Raw genomic sequence first — 11,779 nt, forward strand, 5'->3', positions numbered from 1 at the left:
TCTTTTATAAAGTCGCAGGCCAAAAATTCTTTATATTTTTATAAAAATATTTACAATTGACTACATTTGAACATGTTAGTATGATATTTCACTGACAACAAATAATATCTATTGTTATTTATAGGCCTACCATTAACAGAGCAACTTAACACGTTTTTTTTTTTTACCTGATACAGATAAAGCTTGAAAGATCACACCTTAAATCTATGTTGTATAAAGTAACTCTGGCCTTAACCGAGATGGCTGGAAGGAAAATTTTTCCTTGTTTTGGTCAAAATTTTGAAAAATCAAGATTCTGCCAACGGCTGAGATTTACAGTTGCTGAATTTATTTACTTAAGATTGTTTTCGCTTTACATTCATAAGTAATGGAGATTATCACGACCGTGTGGTTGCCATGATATAAGACCATCTCTTAAGAGAATAAACCCGAGACAAATAACCACCCACTTCCTGTGAAAGGAATTAATGCATATCTCCATTTTTCATCCGAGAATCAGACCAAGATCTGCTAAATTCGAGCCGAAAACTACTGCATATAATTTGAATTTTAGCGAAAGATAAAAATATCAATCAGTCTTAAATGTCAGTAGAAGGTATATTCAAGCTTGAAAATTATTTTTGTAGGTCCTACATTATTATGAAACTGCCATAAAATTAGAACAATAAAAAATAAGCAATGTAACCACGCCCACTGAAACAAAATGTACAATCAGCCATACTTACTGTTTGATATGAGCCTCAATACGAGGTTAAATATGCAACAAAAACAATATCAATGCATTAGAGATTAAAACACACACCTAATTATTTTCGGATATGCTGACATTGAGAAACCATTAAATAGGATTACTATAATAGCATTTTAAAGTAACGTTAATAAATTAACTAATAAAACTTCTATGTGATTTGAGAAAACTTAACACCGTTCTAGAGGGCAGTTAACATCTAAATGATTGAAGAAATTTGAATGTCATCTTTAGAGTTAATTGCAGTAGTAAAGTTACTTCAAAATAACGCCATTATGATTTGTAATTTAGTTGAAGTTCCGCGTTTTTAACAACAGATTGGATGGCTCATTAATACAAAATACTTTCAACGGTTCTTACGGGATTTCTGGAGGCTAATTTTGTCGACCAATGCATTCACAACAGTCGCCATTAGAAGAAAGATTTTGTCCGTCAATTCAAAGAGGCAAAAGACACATTGGGAACAAACAACCATTTTCTCATACCGTATTATACTATTAATATCTGTATTAGGCCTATTACATTACCTCTTTCTTTGTAATTTGTGAGTTTACACAGTGCTCCATAATTAAAAAAAAAAAACATTATTTTTAAATATTTATGATTTTGTGTTTTTATAGCATTTGAACAACACAGGACTACTGATTTCGTAGGTTTTTAATATAAAGTATTTCTGAATTATTGGTCTTTTCTGAAAAAGAACTTAAGGTACATAAGTATAATTATCTGTGAATAAACTGACTATGACTCTATCTATTTTTTTCAATATTACTATGATTTTACCAGATATTGTACAACATCGTAATTGCATCTATTTTTAACATGAAATTTGTGATTTAACCTATTTTAAACAACACTATATTAATTTATACATAATAACTATTTTAATAGGCCTATGTTTATGAGTTTTTGGTTGAACACAAAATTATTGTAGGCCTATTTTACTCAACGTTGAAAGATATGATCTTATTCATGATGTGATTCTGTGTATTATTTCTGAAGACGACGCAATTAAAATGAATGCATTTGATGTGTTTTAACATAATTGTGGTGTTATGAATTTTCGAACATTAAATGGTTAATATAAATTATTTTATATACTGTATATTTTTTTAATTAAACAATTGTCACACAAGGACCAAATGGCGAAAGACTAATCACTGAAAGTAGCTGACTGTGATTTAGTACATTGTAGAACATAAACACAACAATAATGTGCATAATTATAATTATTGTTCAATAATGTGATTGTAATATTGCATATCTTTAATTAATATTATTGTGATTTACCAGATACAGTGAAACATCATAATGTAATTTATTTTTAACGTGAAATAATTAAAAACAACGCTGAATTAAATAAGATAATATTTCAATAGACATTTCAATATATTTATTGAGTTTTTGGTTAGAACACAAAATTACTGTATTTGTATTTAACGGTGGACCATGTGATTTTGTTTAATTCTGAAGACAATACAATTAAAATGATTGAATTTGACGTAAGCCTACATTTAACATGATTGTGATATTATCAATTTTCGAATATTAAATGATTAATTTGGATTTTATTATTTTCTAGTTTTTAATTTAAATAATTGTCACACAAGAACGAAATGGTAAAAGACTAATCACTCAAAGCAGTTGACTATGATTTTGTACGTTGTAGTACATAAACAAAACAAGAACATAGTGTGCATAACTATAATTTTATTATTTATCAATAATTTGATTGCAATGTTGTCTATTTTAATCAATTTTATTGCGATTTTACGAGATACTGTGAAACATAATAATTTTATTTATTTTTAACGTGGAATTATTACAATGATTGTGATTTAACCTATTTTAAACTAGCTTATATTAATTTACAAAATCATTTCATACATTGTAATATGTTACATGTTATTGGTAGGACCTAATATTAATGTATTTGTACTTAACGTTGTCTGGTGTGATTCTATTTCTGAAGACAATGAATTACAATTATTGAATTTAATGTATTTTAACCTGATTGTGGTGTTACCAATTTTCGAACATTATATGTTTTTAAATTAAATAATTGTGACACAAGGACGAGAGGTCAAAAGAATAAATCTCTCAAAGTAACTGTGATTTTGTACATTGTAGAACACAAAAATGACTAAAAATATTGTGTTCTTTTAACATTGGATCTCAGAATTCATAACTTTGTTTAGCAATAGGCCTAAAATATTCATGGATATGTTTTTAAAATAAATAATTGTCACATAAGGACGAAAGGGAAAAAGACTAATCACTGTCAGGAGTTGGCTGTGATTTTGTATATTGTAGAATATGAAATGATTAAAATTATTGTGATCTTTTAACACTGGGTCTGAGAATTTGTAACTTTTTCAGCAATATAATATTCATACCTATTGTTCAATTGTAACGCAATTTGAATTAATCTGACACGTACCAAGTCAAAATAAATATAATAACACAAGACTACTGGAAATAGAACCCCCATTTCCACGTTTTATGCTCCATTTTACGGCCCATTTAACGACCTAAACAGTAGTAGTAGCTTGCCTTCTTCTCCCCATATGTACTTCACAGTAGGTCGTTATAAGTGCCACAATGCTGTCTGTCATTCCAAATAACTCATTACAAGATACAATTAAATAATGTAAATTATTAGTATTGTGTATGGCAATCTTGATACAATTTAACAGGTAATTAGACCTACGTTATATGAACCACTGAACTGACCGAAAACGCAGGCAATACATAAACTTGAAAAATCCTTAGTTCCTTTGGCGTTTTCTTAGCTCTTAGTCTAGAAATAGGGAACATAAAATTAGAAACACTACATATTAAATATGAATTGAACGAGAAATAAACACGTAGGCTTATTACTCTAAGTACATTCTGAATTTGAAGTGCAGATAATTTGTAGGCTCAAATTAGCAATACGTCAGTATATATCGTTAGTATCATAATCATGTTCTGGAAACAATTTAATGTACAGATACTCTAAATTAAATCCTAGGAGTCTACTGAATAATTCACCAACAAAGAACAATACTTTCTCATAATGAAAACTTGCAATTTCTAAATTTATAGTGGGCCTAAACTGTATTTAAAAGATAAATGTGGCAAATCGCATGACTGCCGATTATAAACTGACACATGCCCAGTTGATCTCTACAGAAATTGGCTGACTTTAATGTAGTATTTATCTAAATCAAGTTACATTTATGTCGCAAGATTAAAGTAGCATTATATTGTATCATTACAAGGATAAATGACATCTGCAGCAAGACTGTGTAGACATTTCTAAAACTGAACTGAACTTGAAAGTGTTTTGTAATGTCAAGCACTGTAGTTTGTAATGTCTTATTAAATATAAGCTTAGGGGATTTAAAACAAATATATATTTCGAAATGTCACAAAATCTTGGGAGAAAATATAGGCCTACATACAGTTTACCTAAGTGTTTTCAGTATTAAACACATTGAAAAATCTTATATTTATGTCATACGGGATTTAAAACATATACATTTATGTAAGCAAACCTTAGGCTCAAACTAATAAGTAAAATTCAGGAAGATTAAAAGCTCATAAACCTATGACAAGGGAATTTAATATAGCATGAAGATATTTAAATGTAACAGATAGTAAAATAACGTGATTGAAACATGCACATGATACTTACAATGTAACAAACAACAGATGAAATATCTTATGGATAGTTGAAGAAACTTAAAAGAAAGCGAGAATTTTAACTTAGCCTAAATGAAAGTAGGATTAGGCTAAGAAGCAAGCAATGTTATAAAACCAATGAGAGACGTAAGAAATGTGAATTATTTAGGCCCAAAATAAGCAGCAAGAGAACGAAACATCTGGAATAATAATTAAAGATAATATTTTCATGCAGTAATTAAACATGCAAAAGAGAAATAGAACGAGTCTAATACAGAAACCAGTTTTGCTGCATGTTAAACAAGCCTAGATGAAAAGTTTACTCTGTTTTTATAGGAATTACAGTGCGTTAGCATTTTATAGGCTACTTTTACCTTTTTCATAATGAAACTTATGTCTAACGTGTTAACTGTGAATTGAAGGGTAATTAAAATAGGTATTTTAAGTAAAATTAAGCACAAAGTACAAAATATGAAATATTTTGGCTGAAAATTGTCTACAGGAGGAAAAGAATGACATGTCTAAAAGCATGTATAAAGAGATTCTACCATTCACGGAGAATATTACATGTAAAAAGGCATTTTGTGGTTATAATTGAGGTGCGCAGTGCAGTTAAAAATCAGACAGAGTACAGTTTAGTGAGAAAAGCAAGACGAACGATTCGTGCATCAGATCTCTAATGACACTCACCAGTAATTGACATCCAGGGGTACCGGGGGATGTCTGGAATAGGTTGGCCGGCAGAGGCGGCCCCGGGCTGGGAGCACGATGACAGCGGGTCAGCGGCGGCTGTAACAGCAGCCTGGTGGTAAAATTGCGCCGCTGCAGCCATGGATGCCGTCGCTGCCGACACGGTGCTGGCCGCCGAGACGGCAGACGCCGCGGCTCCGTTCTGGTGGTGATGCCCAAGCGTGTAGTTCACCATGGAGTCGGGCGTCGGCACGTTCCCCGTCAGGCCCGTGGTGTATCTACAAGACTTCTCCGTGACGGCGTCCACGGCTGCCGCCGCTGCCAGGGCCGCAGAGCTCGCCGCAGTGGACGAAAATGCCCCCGGCACCATGGACCCGCCGGCAGCCCCCGCGAAAGCGGCAGCCGCCACGGCCTGCTGCTGCTGGTGGTGGTGATGTGCGGCCGCCGCGGACACGTACGGGTACATCCTGCTGCTGACTGTGGCCGAGGACACGACGCCGGGAGACGTCGAAGAGGAGGTGTGTTGGGGCGACGAAGAGGCCGAGGAGGGCGAGTGCTGGGTGCTGATGGAGGTGCTGTAGTTAACAGCCGATCCGCTGTTGTTGAGGTTGGTGCCGGAAGTGTTGTTGTTGGCGCTGTCACTACTGATCGGGGTGGACGAAGAAGAGGATGGCGAAGTAGAAAACAATGTGGAAGCTGCGGCCGGGTTGCCACTCGCGAGTAACTGTTGCTGGTGATGCTGATAAAGCTGATGGTGATATTTGGGGAGCATACTATCTAGCAAGAATTTTGAACTCATTGCTCTACTTCCTGCCGAGTCAACTTGTCTGTAGCAGTCAGCTGATTCTGTCCACTCTCACGTGAAATGTCATCAACACAAAATCGAGCACTGGCAGCTAGTAAAACATCTCCAGGGTTTAACCCTTTCTGGATGAAAACGTGGTGCACCATCATATCAATATTACAGCTATTCCGCGACACATTCAAACGTTTTTAATTACTGCTTAATATCTTAAACTTCAATTTTATTTTTCAGATGTAGGAATAGTTTATTTTTTTCTTCTTTATTTTACACAAAATGCGGGACAACCACAAATGATAATCCAAACAATCCAATACGATGTTAGTTACCGCCAATAATAATGCAAACCTCTGCAATAATTCTTTTCGTCAATAGCTTTATATTTTTTATGATGTTGTACACACCCCGCAAAAAAACGGGTACCCCGGTCTGAAATGTTTGCTGCGTGCCGTTAAAAAACCCACTATCGCATCAAAAAAAACCCTATTCACCCTCAAAATTTCTTACGCGTTCTTCTCCTTTACTTCTTCGAATCCTTTATGGCCCCTGTATGTTGAGGCTATAGCCCTCTATACCCAGCTACCAACTAAATGTAACCCCTTACAATAATGGCGCTAGCTGTTTTTACCCCCCCTCCTTAACTCCCCCCCTTTTACTGAAAAGTCCGCCTCTCTCTCACTTCTCCCCCCACTCTCCCCCTACCTTTTCGTATCTCTCTCTGTCTCTGTATTCACTCCTTCTTCCTCTTTGCCCACTCCTCTACAGAAACACTGAAAACAGGACTCACTCACACACATATACCGGCACGTTCCTTCTCGCTCTCTGTCGCTTGTAGACTTGTAAATAACACTAGCCAATCAGAGTACAGGTGTTGTCGGAGGCAGCCAATAGGAAGCGTGACTGTCGACGGCCTCAGTCAAGATGAATGAGGAACATGGCACGAGAGGTAGCTGGCGGTGGTGATCTGCCGGAGACGTCCTGAGGAGCTGGTGAGCTCCGTGGTACTAACCGCGACTCTGAGCGTCTTGGCGCCCTCGCTCACACTTCGACTTATCCAACACTCCTCTCTCTTTTTTCAATCTCTCTCTCTTTCTCATTCGCTTTTAATTTCCTTCTAGTCTTCTTTTCTTTGCGTTTTCTACGTTCAATACTTGCCGGGTTTCGCAGACGGGAATCTCCAGGAGGGGTTATACTCACTCCTCCAAATCCCTCCTCCCCCTTTTTACTTGTATGAAACTGGTCCACAGTGGTGGGAGCTGGATGCTGCCATGACATGCTGTGTTGATGACACTGCCATCTATCGGAAGCACTTGTCAACTATTACGAAGGCACCTCGGCCTTATTATTGCTCTTCAGTTTTGATGACGTTTTATCGCTTATTGGTTGTTTTCAATGGAGGGTAAAAATGAAGCACAGTAAAAAGTAACAAAAAATCAGGTGCAGATGGATATCGGAGCGCAATAACACCACACATAAACTTCAGTAATGCGCGTACAAAGTCCATGAATATCCTTCCTGTGTCAATAAATTAACGCTCTCTGTTACTATTTATTTAAATTGAATATCAATCTTTCTTTTCATTTGAAATGACAAATCGTGAACCCTGTTATGATAGGGCACGGAGCGAGACTATCGCCAATGTTCAGTTACTAAAGCTGAAAATGTTCGTAATTCTGGAATGTATTTAGTTCACATAATATAACATAAATCAGTACCACAACATACATAGACGATAACATGGAAGTGTTTCAACAGACGTTAATCCCAGTCACTCAAAGCAAAAAGCTTGACAGGGTGCTGATAAGATAAAAGCTATAAGAGGTGCTCACCATATTTCACACGTAGACCCAGGAAAAGAAGTGAAATTATTAAGATGAAAAATATAAGTAGGCTATTTCCCCGCTACTAAGATCCCAACGGACTTAATGGTACAATTACGTGCAACAGCTATCATTACGAAAAATTGCGCGAATCAAATCCTAAAATAAAAAAAATACATATCTAATCAAGAGGCCTAATAAAGAGGCCTATAATGCAAGGATAAAATTGTCCCTAATATAAGTACATAAAAACTAATTTATAACTCTTAATTCGGTCTGGGTAATAAAAGAACAATTATGGCGAAGAATAAATATTTTTTGGTGTACGATAATGGTTTACAACTTCACCAATTTTAACTCTTCAATTCACTATAATTTACAAATACGAGTACATTGTAAATATTTTAAATTCAAGTACTCACCATCTCTATCGCTTTATGGCATCACCTCGTAACCTGTAAAAGGAAGAAGTTAAATCGTTAATTTTTATTGGTTATTTAAAGACGCAATATCAATTACAAACTACAATGTTGTCTAGAGTCGAAAGTGGTTATTACACCAAAGGGGATAATGCGCATAATACACAAGTGATTTTTATTGAAATCTATTACTATGTAGCCTACTAGGCCTACAGTCCAATCAGAAAAAGAAATTGACTATAAAGACAGAGCTCCTACAAAAGATCTTTCCGGTTTCGAACGCATGTAATTTACGTTCTATGAATCTGAGATACACGATACATGATTTGTATTATTTTCATGCACCTCAGATTCATAGAACGTAAATAACATGTGTTCGAAACCGAACAGGCTTTTTAGTAGGAGCCCTGTATAGGGCAGGCTTAGTATAGCCTACATGAAGAAGAGGATACATATTTGATATAGGCCCTACCTATTTTAAATTCCAATAACTTTTTAAAATTGAATATCCAAACACGAACACCTGTAAATTATAAACGTTTACTCATGATGTAGTATAAAATTCAAGTAGGCCTACCCTAATTTATGAATATAAAAATAACAGCGCAACAGCCCACGAAGGGTCAAGACTGTTCAGTCAAATGCTGGTCTCCCAGGTTAAGTATGAGTATTTGGTCGCATTACTACGAGGATGGCAATGTGATATGGTTATCGCGCAGCGAGCGATGTGAAGTCAGTTGTGAGTCGACCGCCAATTCTTTACTTCATAGTAGGTATATGAAGAGTCCACTGCAAGAATGATGGATATAATTTGGAATAGGCTACATTTTTCAGGAGAAGCAATTGAAAGTTTGAAATGCTTAGCGCTCAAAGCTTAACTGTGATTTTCCGATCATTACTGGACAATGACTATCAGTGTTAATGCCATATAGGCCTAACTCTCTATGTACATTCTACATGTCTTAAGCTATGCATTGACAGTCTTGGTTCATTTTCGACAAGAAAGTGACATCCATCATTCTTGCAGTGGACTCTTCATATGTAAGTTATACGGGATTGGCAGTGTGGTACGGTTATCGCACAGCGAATGATGTGAAGTCAGTTGTGAGTCGACCGCCGTTTCGTTAATCCATAGTACGAGTATGTTTTCTCGTCACTACGGAGAGGCAGTGTGGTAGGGTTATCGCACAGAGAGCGATGTTACGCGTAATACGTAATGTAGTTAAGATCGACCACCATGCAGAATGGATGTGACGAAACTGCTTAAAACGGAACAATGACGATATCTCGACCACATACTCGTAATATTGTTTGTTTCTATGCTAATTTGGAAAGCGCTATAGTCAAAAAAAATTCATGCTTCTGCAGAAATCTAGAGACCTACCTTAAGACTGAAAGTCTTAATAATTTTCGCCCATACAAGAGGAGATTTGCTTCTGGATTTGGGTTTGTACTCTCTTACCTTGAGGCAAGTCTCTGCTTATATTGGGCTCTTTAGGGAAGTTGCAGTTTTATTCATTCATTTAGTTCATTTAGTGTTCTGCCCAAGGGCAGGTTTTTCACTGCAAACCCAGCTTTCTGCAGTCTTTCCTATTTTCTGCCCTCCTCTTCGTTTCCTCATCTGATCCATGTATCTTAATGTCGTCTATCATCTAACATTTTCTTCTACCCCGAACTCTTCTCCCGTTCACCATTCCTTCCAGCGCATTCTTCAGTAGGCAGTTTCTTATCAACCAGTGACCCAACCAATTCCTTTTCCTCTTTCCGATCAGTTTCAGCATCATTCTTTCTTCACCCACTCTTTCCAACATAGCTCTGTTTCTTATTCTGTCTGTCCATTTCACATGTTCCATTCTTCTCCATATTCACATTTCATATGCTTCTATTCGTTTCTCTTCACTTCGTCGTAATATCCATGTTTCTGCTCCATACAATGCCACACTCCATACAAAGCACTTCACTAGTCTCTTCCTTAGTTCTTTTTCATAGGTCCGCAGAAGAAGCTCCTTTTTCTATTAAAAGCTTCCTTTGCCATTGCTATTCTCCTTTTGACTTCCTGGCAGCAACTCATGTTACTGCTTATAAGTATTTGAAGCTGTCCATTTGCTCTACTGCCTTATTTTCAATTCGCAGGTTTATCTTCTGTATTTTTCTTCCTATGACCATGCTCTTCTTATTTGCATTTATCTTCATCCCATACTGCTCACAGCTGTCATTTAGCTCCAGTTTTAAACCGTTTGTTAATTTATAACACCATTCTGCATTACATCGTTTCGCCTTCGCAGTAACAGATACTATTTAGCGATTCTGCACTTCGACTTGTATATGCAGTAATAGTTTGGTTTTGTGTTCAATATAATTGCGTGAAAAAAGGACGTACAATAGGCCTAATAATGTCCACTGTCCATTACAATAAATGATGGAATCCGAATCAATTGTCTTAATGTATGCATATACTAAGGCTGGCTTATATCCTTTCTGAGTTAACGAATGTTAAGGCCGCGCTTTACCAGAGTCCTAATAACGTAAAAACAACCACATATTTGTATGACTTGAGGCTTTCCCGGCGTTTGATACAGAATAACTCTTCTCGGGTTCTCAGCCAGGTGAGTTGGAGATTAGCTAGCCGTCGAAAGCTTGGAAGCTAATCTCCAACTCACCTCGCTGAGAACCCGAGAAGAGTTATTCTAACCACATATTTGACTCTTGTGATAACTTATATTATCAGGCCCAACTTTTGACTACCGACTGGAACTTACGTCGCTACTAGAATTTTTTTTATCATTTAATTTCGACACGCAGAATAAATATGGGAAATGCCTGCTATTATTAGGCTGAGAAGCTTTTGTCATCCAGTCTGCTTTGAAAAAACTGAAAGTTAGAATTTATAAAACAGTTATATTACCTGTTTTTTCTGTATGGTTGTGAAACTTCAACTCTTACTTTGAGAGAGGAACAGAGATTAAGAGTGTTCGAGAATAAGGTGCTTAGGAAAACATTTGGGGCTAAGAAGGGTGAAGTTATAGGAGAATGAAGAAAGTTACACAACGCAGTACTGCATGCATTGTATTTTCCAACTAACATAATTAGGAATAGGCTATAGGAATAGGCAGAATAAATATGGGTAATGCCTGCTATTATTCGGCTGAGAAGCTTTTGTCATTCAGTATGCTTAAAAAAAACTGAAAGTTAGCATTTATAAAACAGTTATATTACCTGTTTTTCTGTATGGTTGTGAAACTTCGACTCCCACTTTGAAAAGGAACAGAGATTAAGGGTGTTCGAGAATAAGGTGCTTAGGAAAACATTTGTGGCTAAGAGGGATGAAGTTACAGGAGAATGGAGAAAGTTACACAACGCAGAATTGCACGCATTATTTTTCAGCTAACATAATTAGGAATAGGCTATTAAATCCAGACGTTTGAGGTGAGCAGGGCATCTAGCACGAAAGGATGAATCCAGAAATGCGTATACGATTGTTAGTTGGGAGACCTGAGGGGAAAAAGACCTTTAGGGAGACCGAGACATAGATGGGAGGAAATATTAAAATGGATTTGAGGGAGGTGGGATATGATGGTAGGGATTGGATTAATCTTGCTCAGGATAGGACCGAAGGCGGGCTTATGTGAAGGCG

General features: G+C 36.4%; 1 protein-coding gene across 1 annotated transcript in view; it reads right to left on the bottom strand.

The window, feature by feature from the left end:
* Window positions 1–6,478, bottom strand: part of LOC138694717 (homeobox protein abdominal-A homolog) — a 381,396-nt gene extending 374,918 nt beyond the window's left edge. Inside the window, exon 1 of the mRNA XM_069818706.1 lies at window positions 5,105–6,478. Coding sequence (XP_069674807.1) covers window positions 5,105–5,903 — 799 coding nt within the window. The 5' untranslated portion in view covers window positions 5,904–6,478. The remainder of the gene's footprint in view (window positions 1–5,104) is intronic.
* Window positions 6,479–11,779: the final 5,301 nt, after the last annotated feature.

Source organism: Periplaneta americana, chromosome 2 (genome assembly GCF_040183065.1).
Source record: "Periplaneta americana isolate PAMFEO1 chromosome 2, P.americana_PAMFEO1_priV1, whole genome shotgun sequence".
NCBI lineage: Eukaryota > Metazoa > Arthropoda > Insecta > Blattodea > Blattidae > Periplaneta > Periplaneta americana.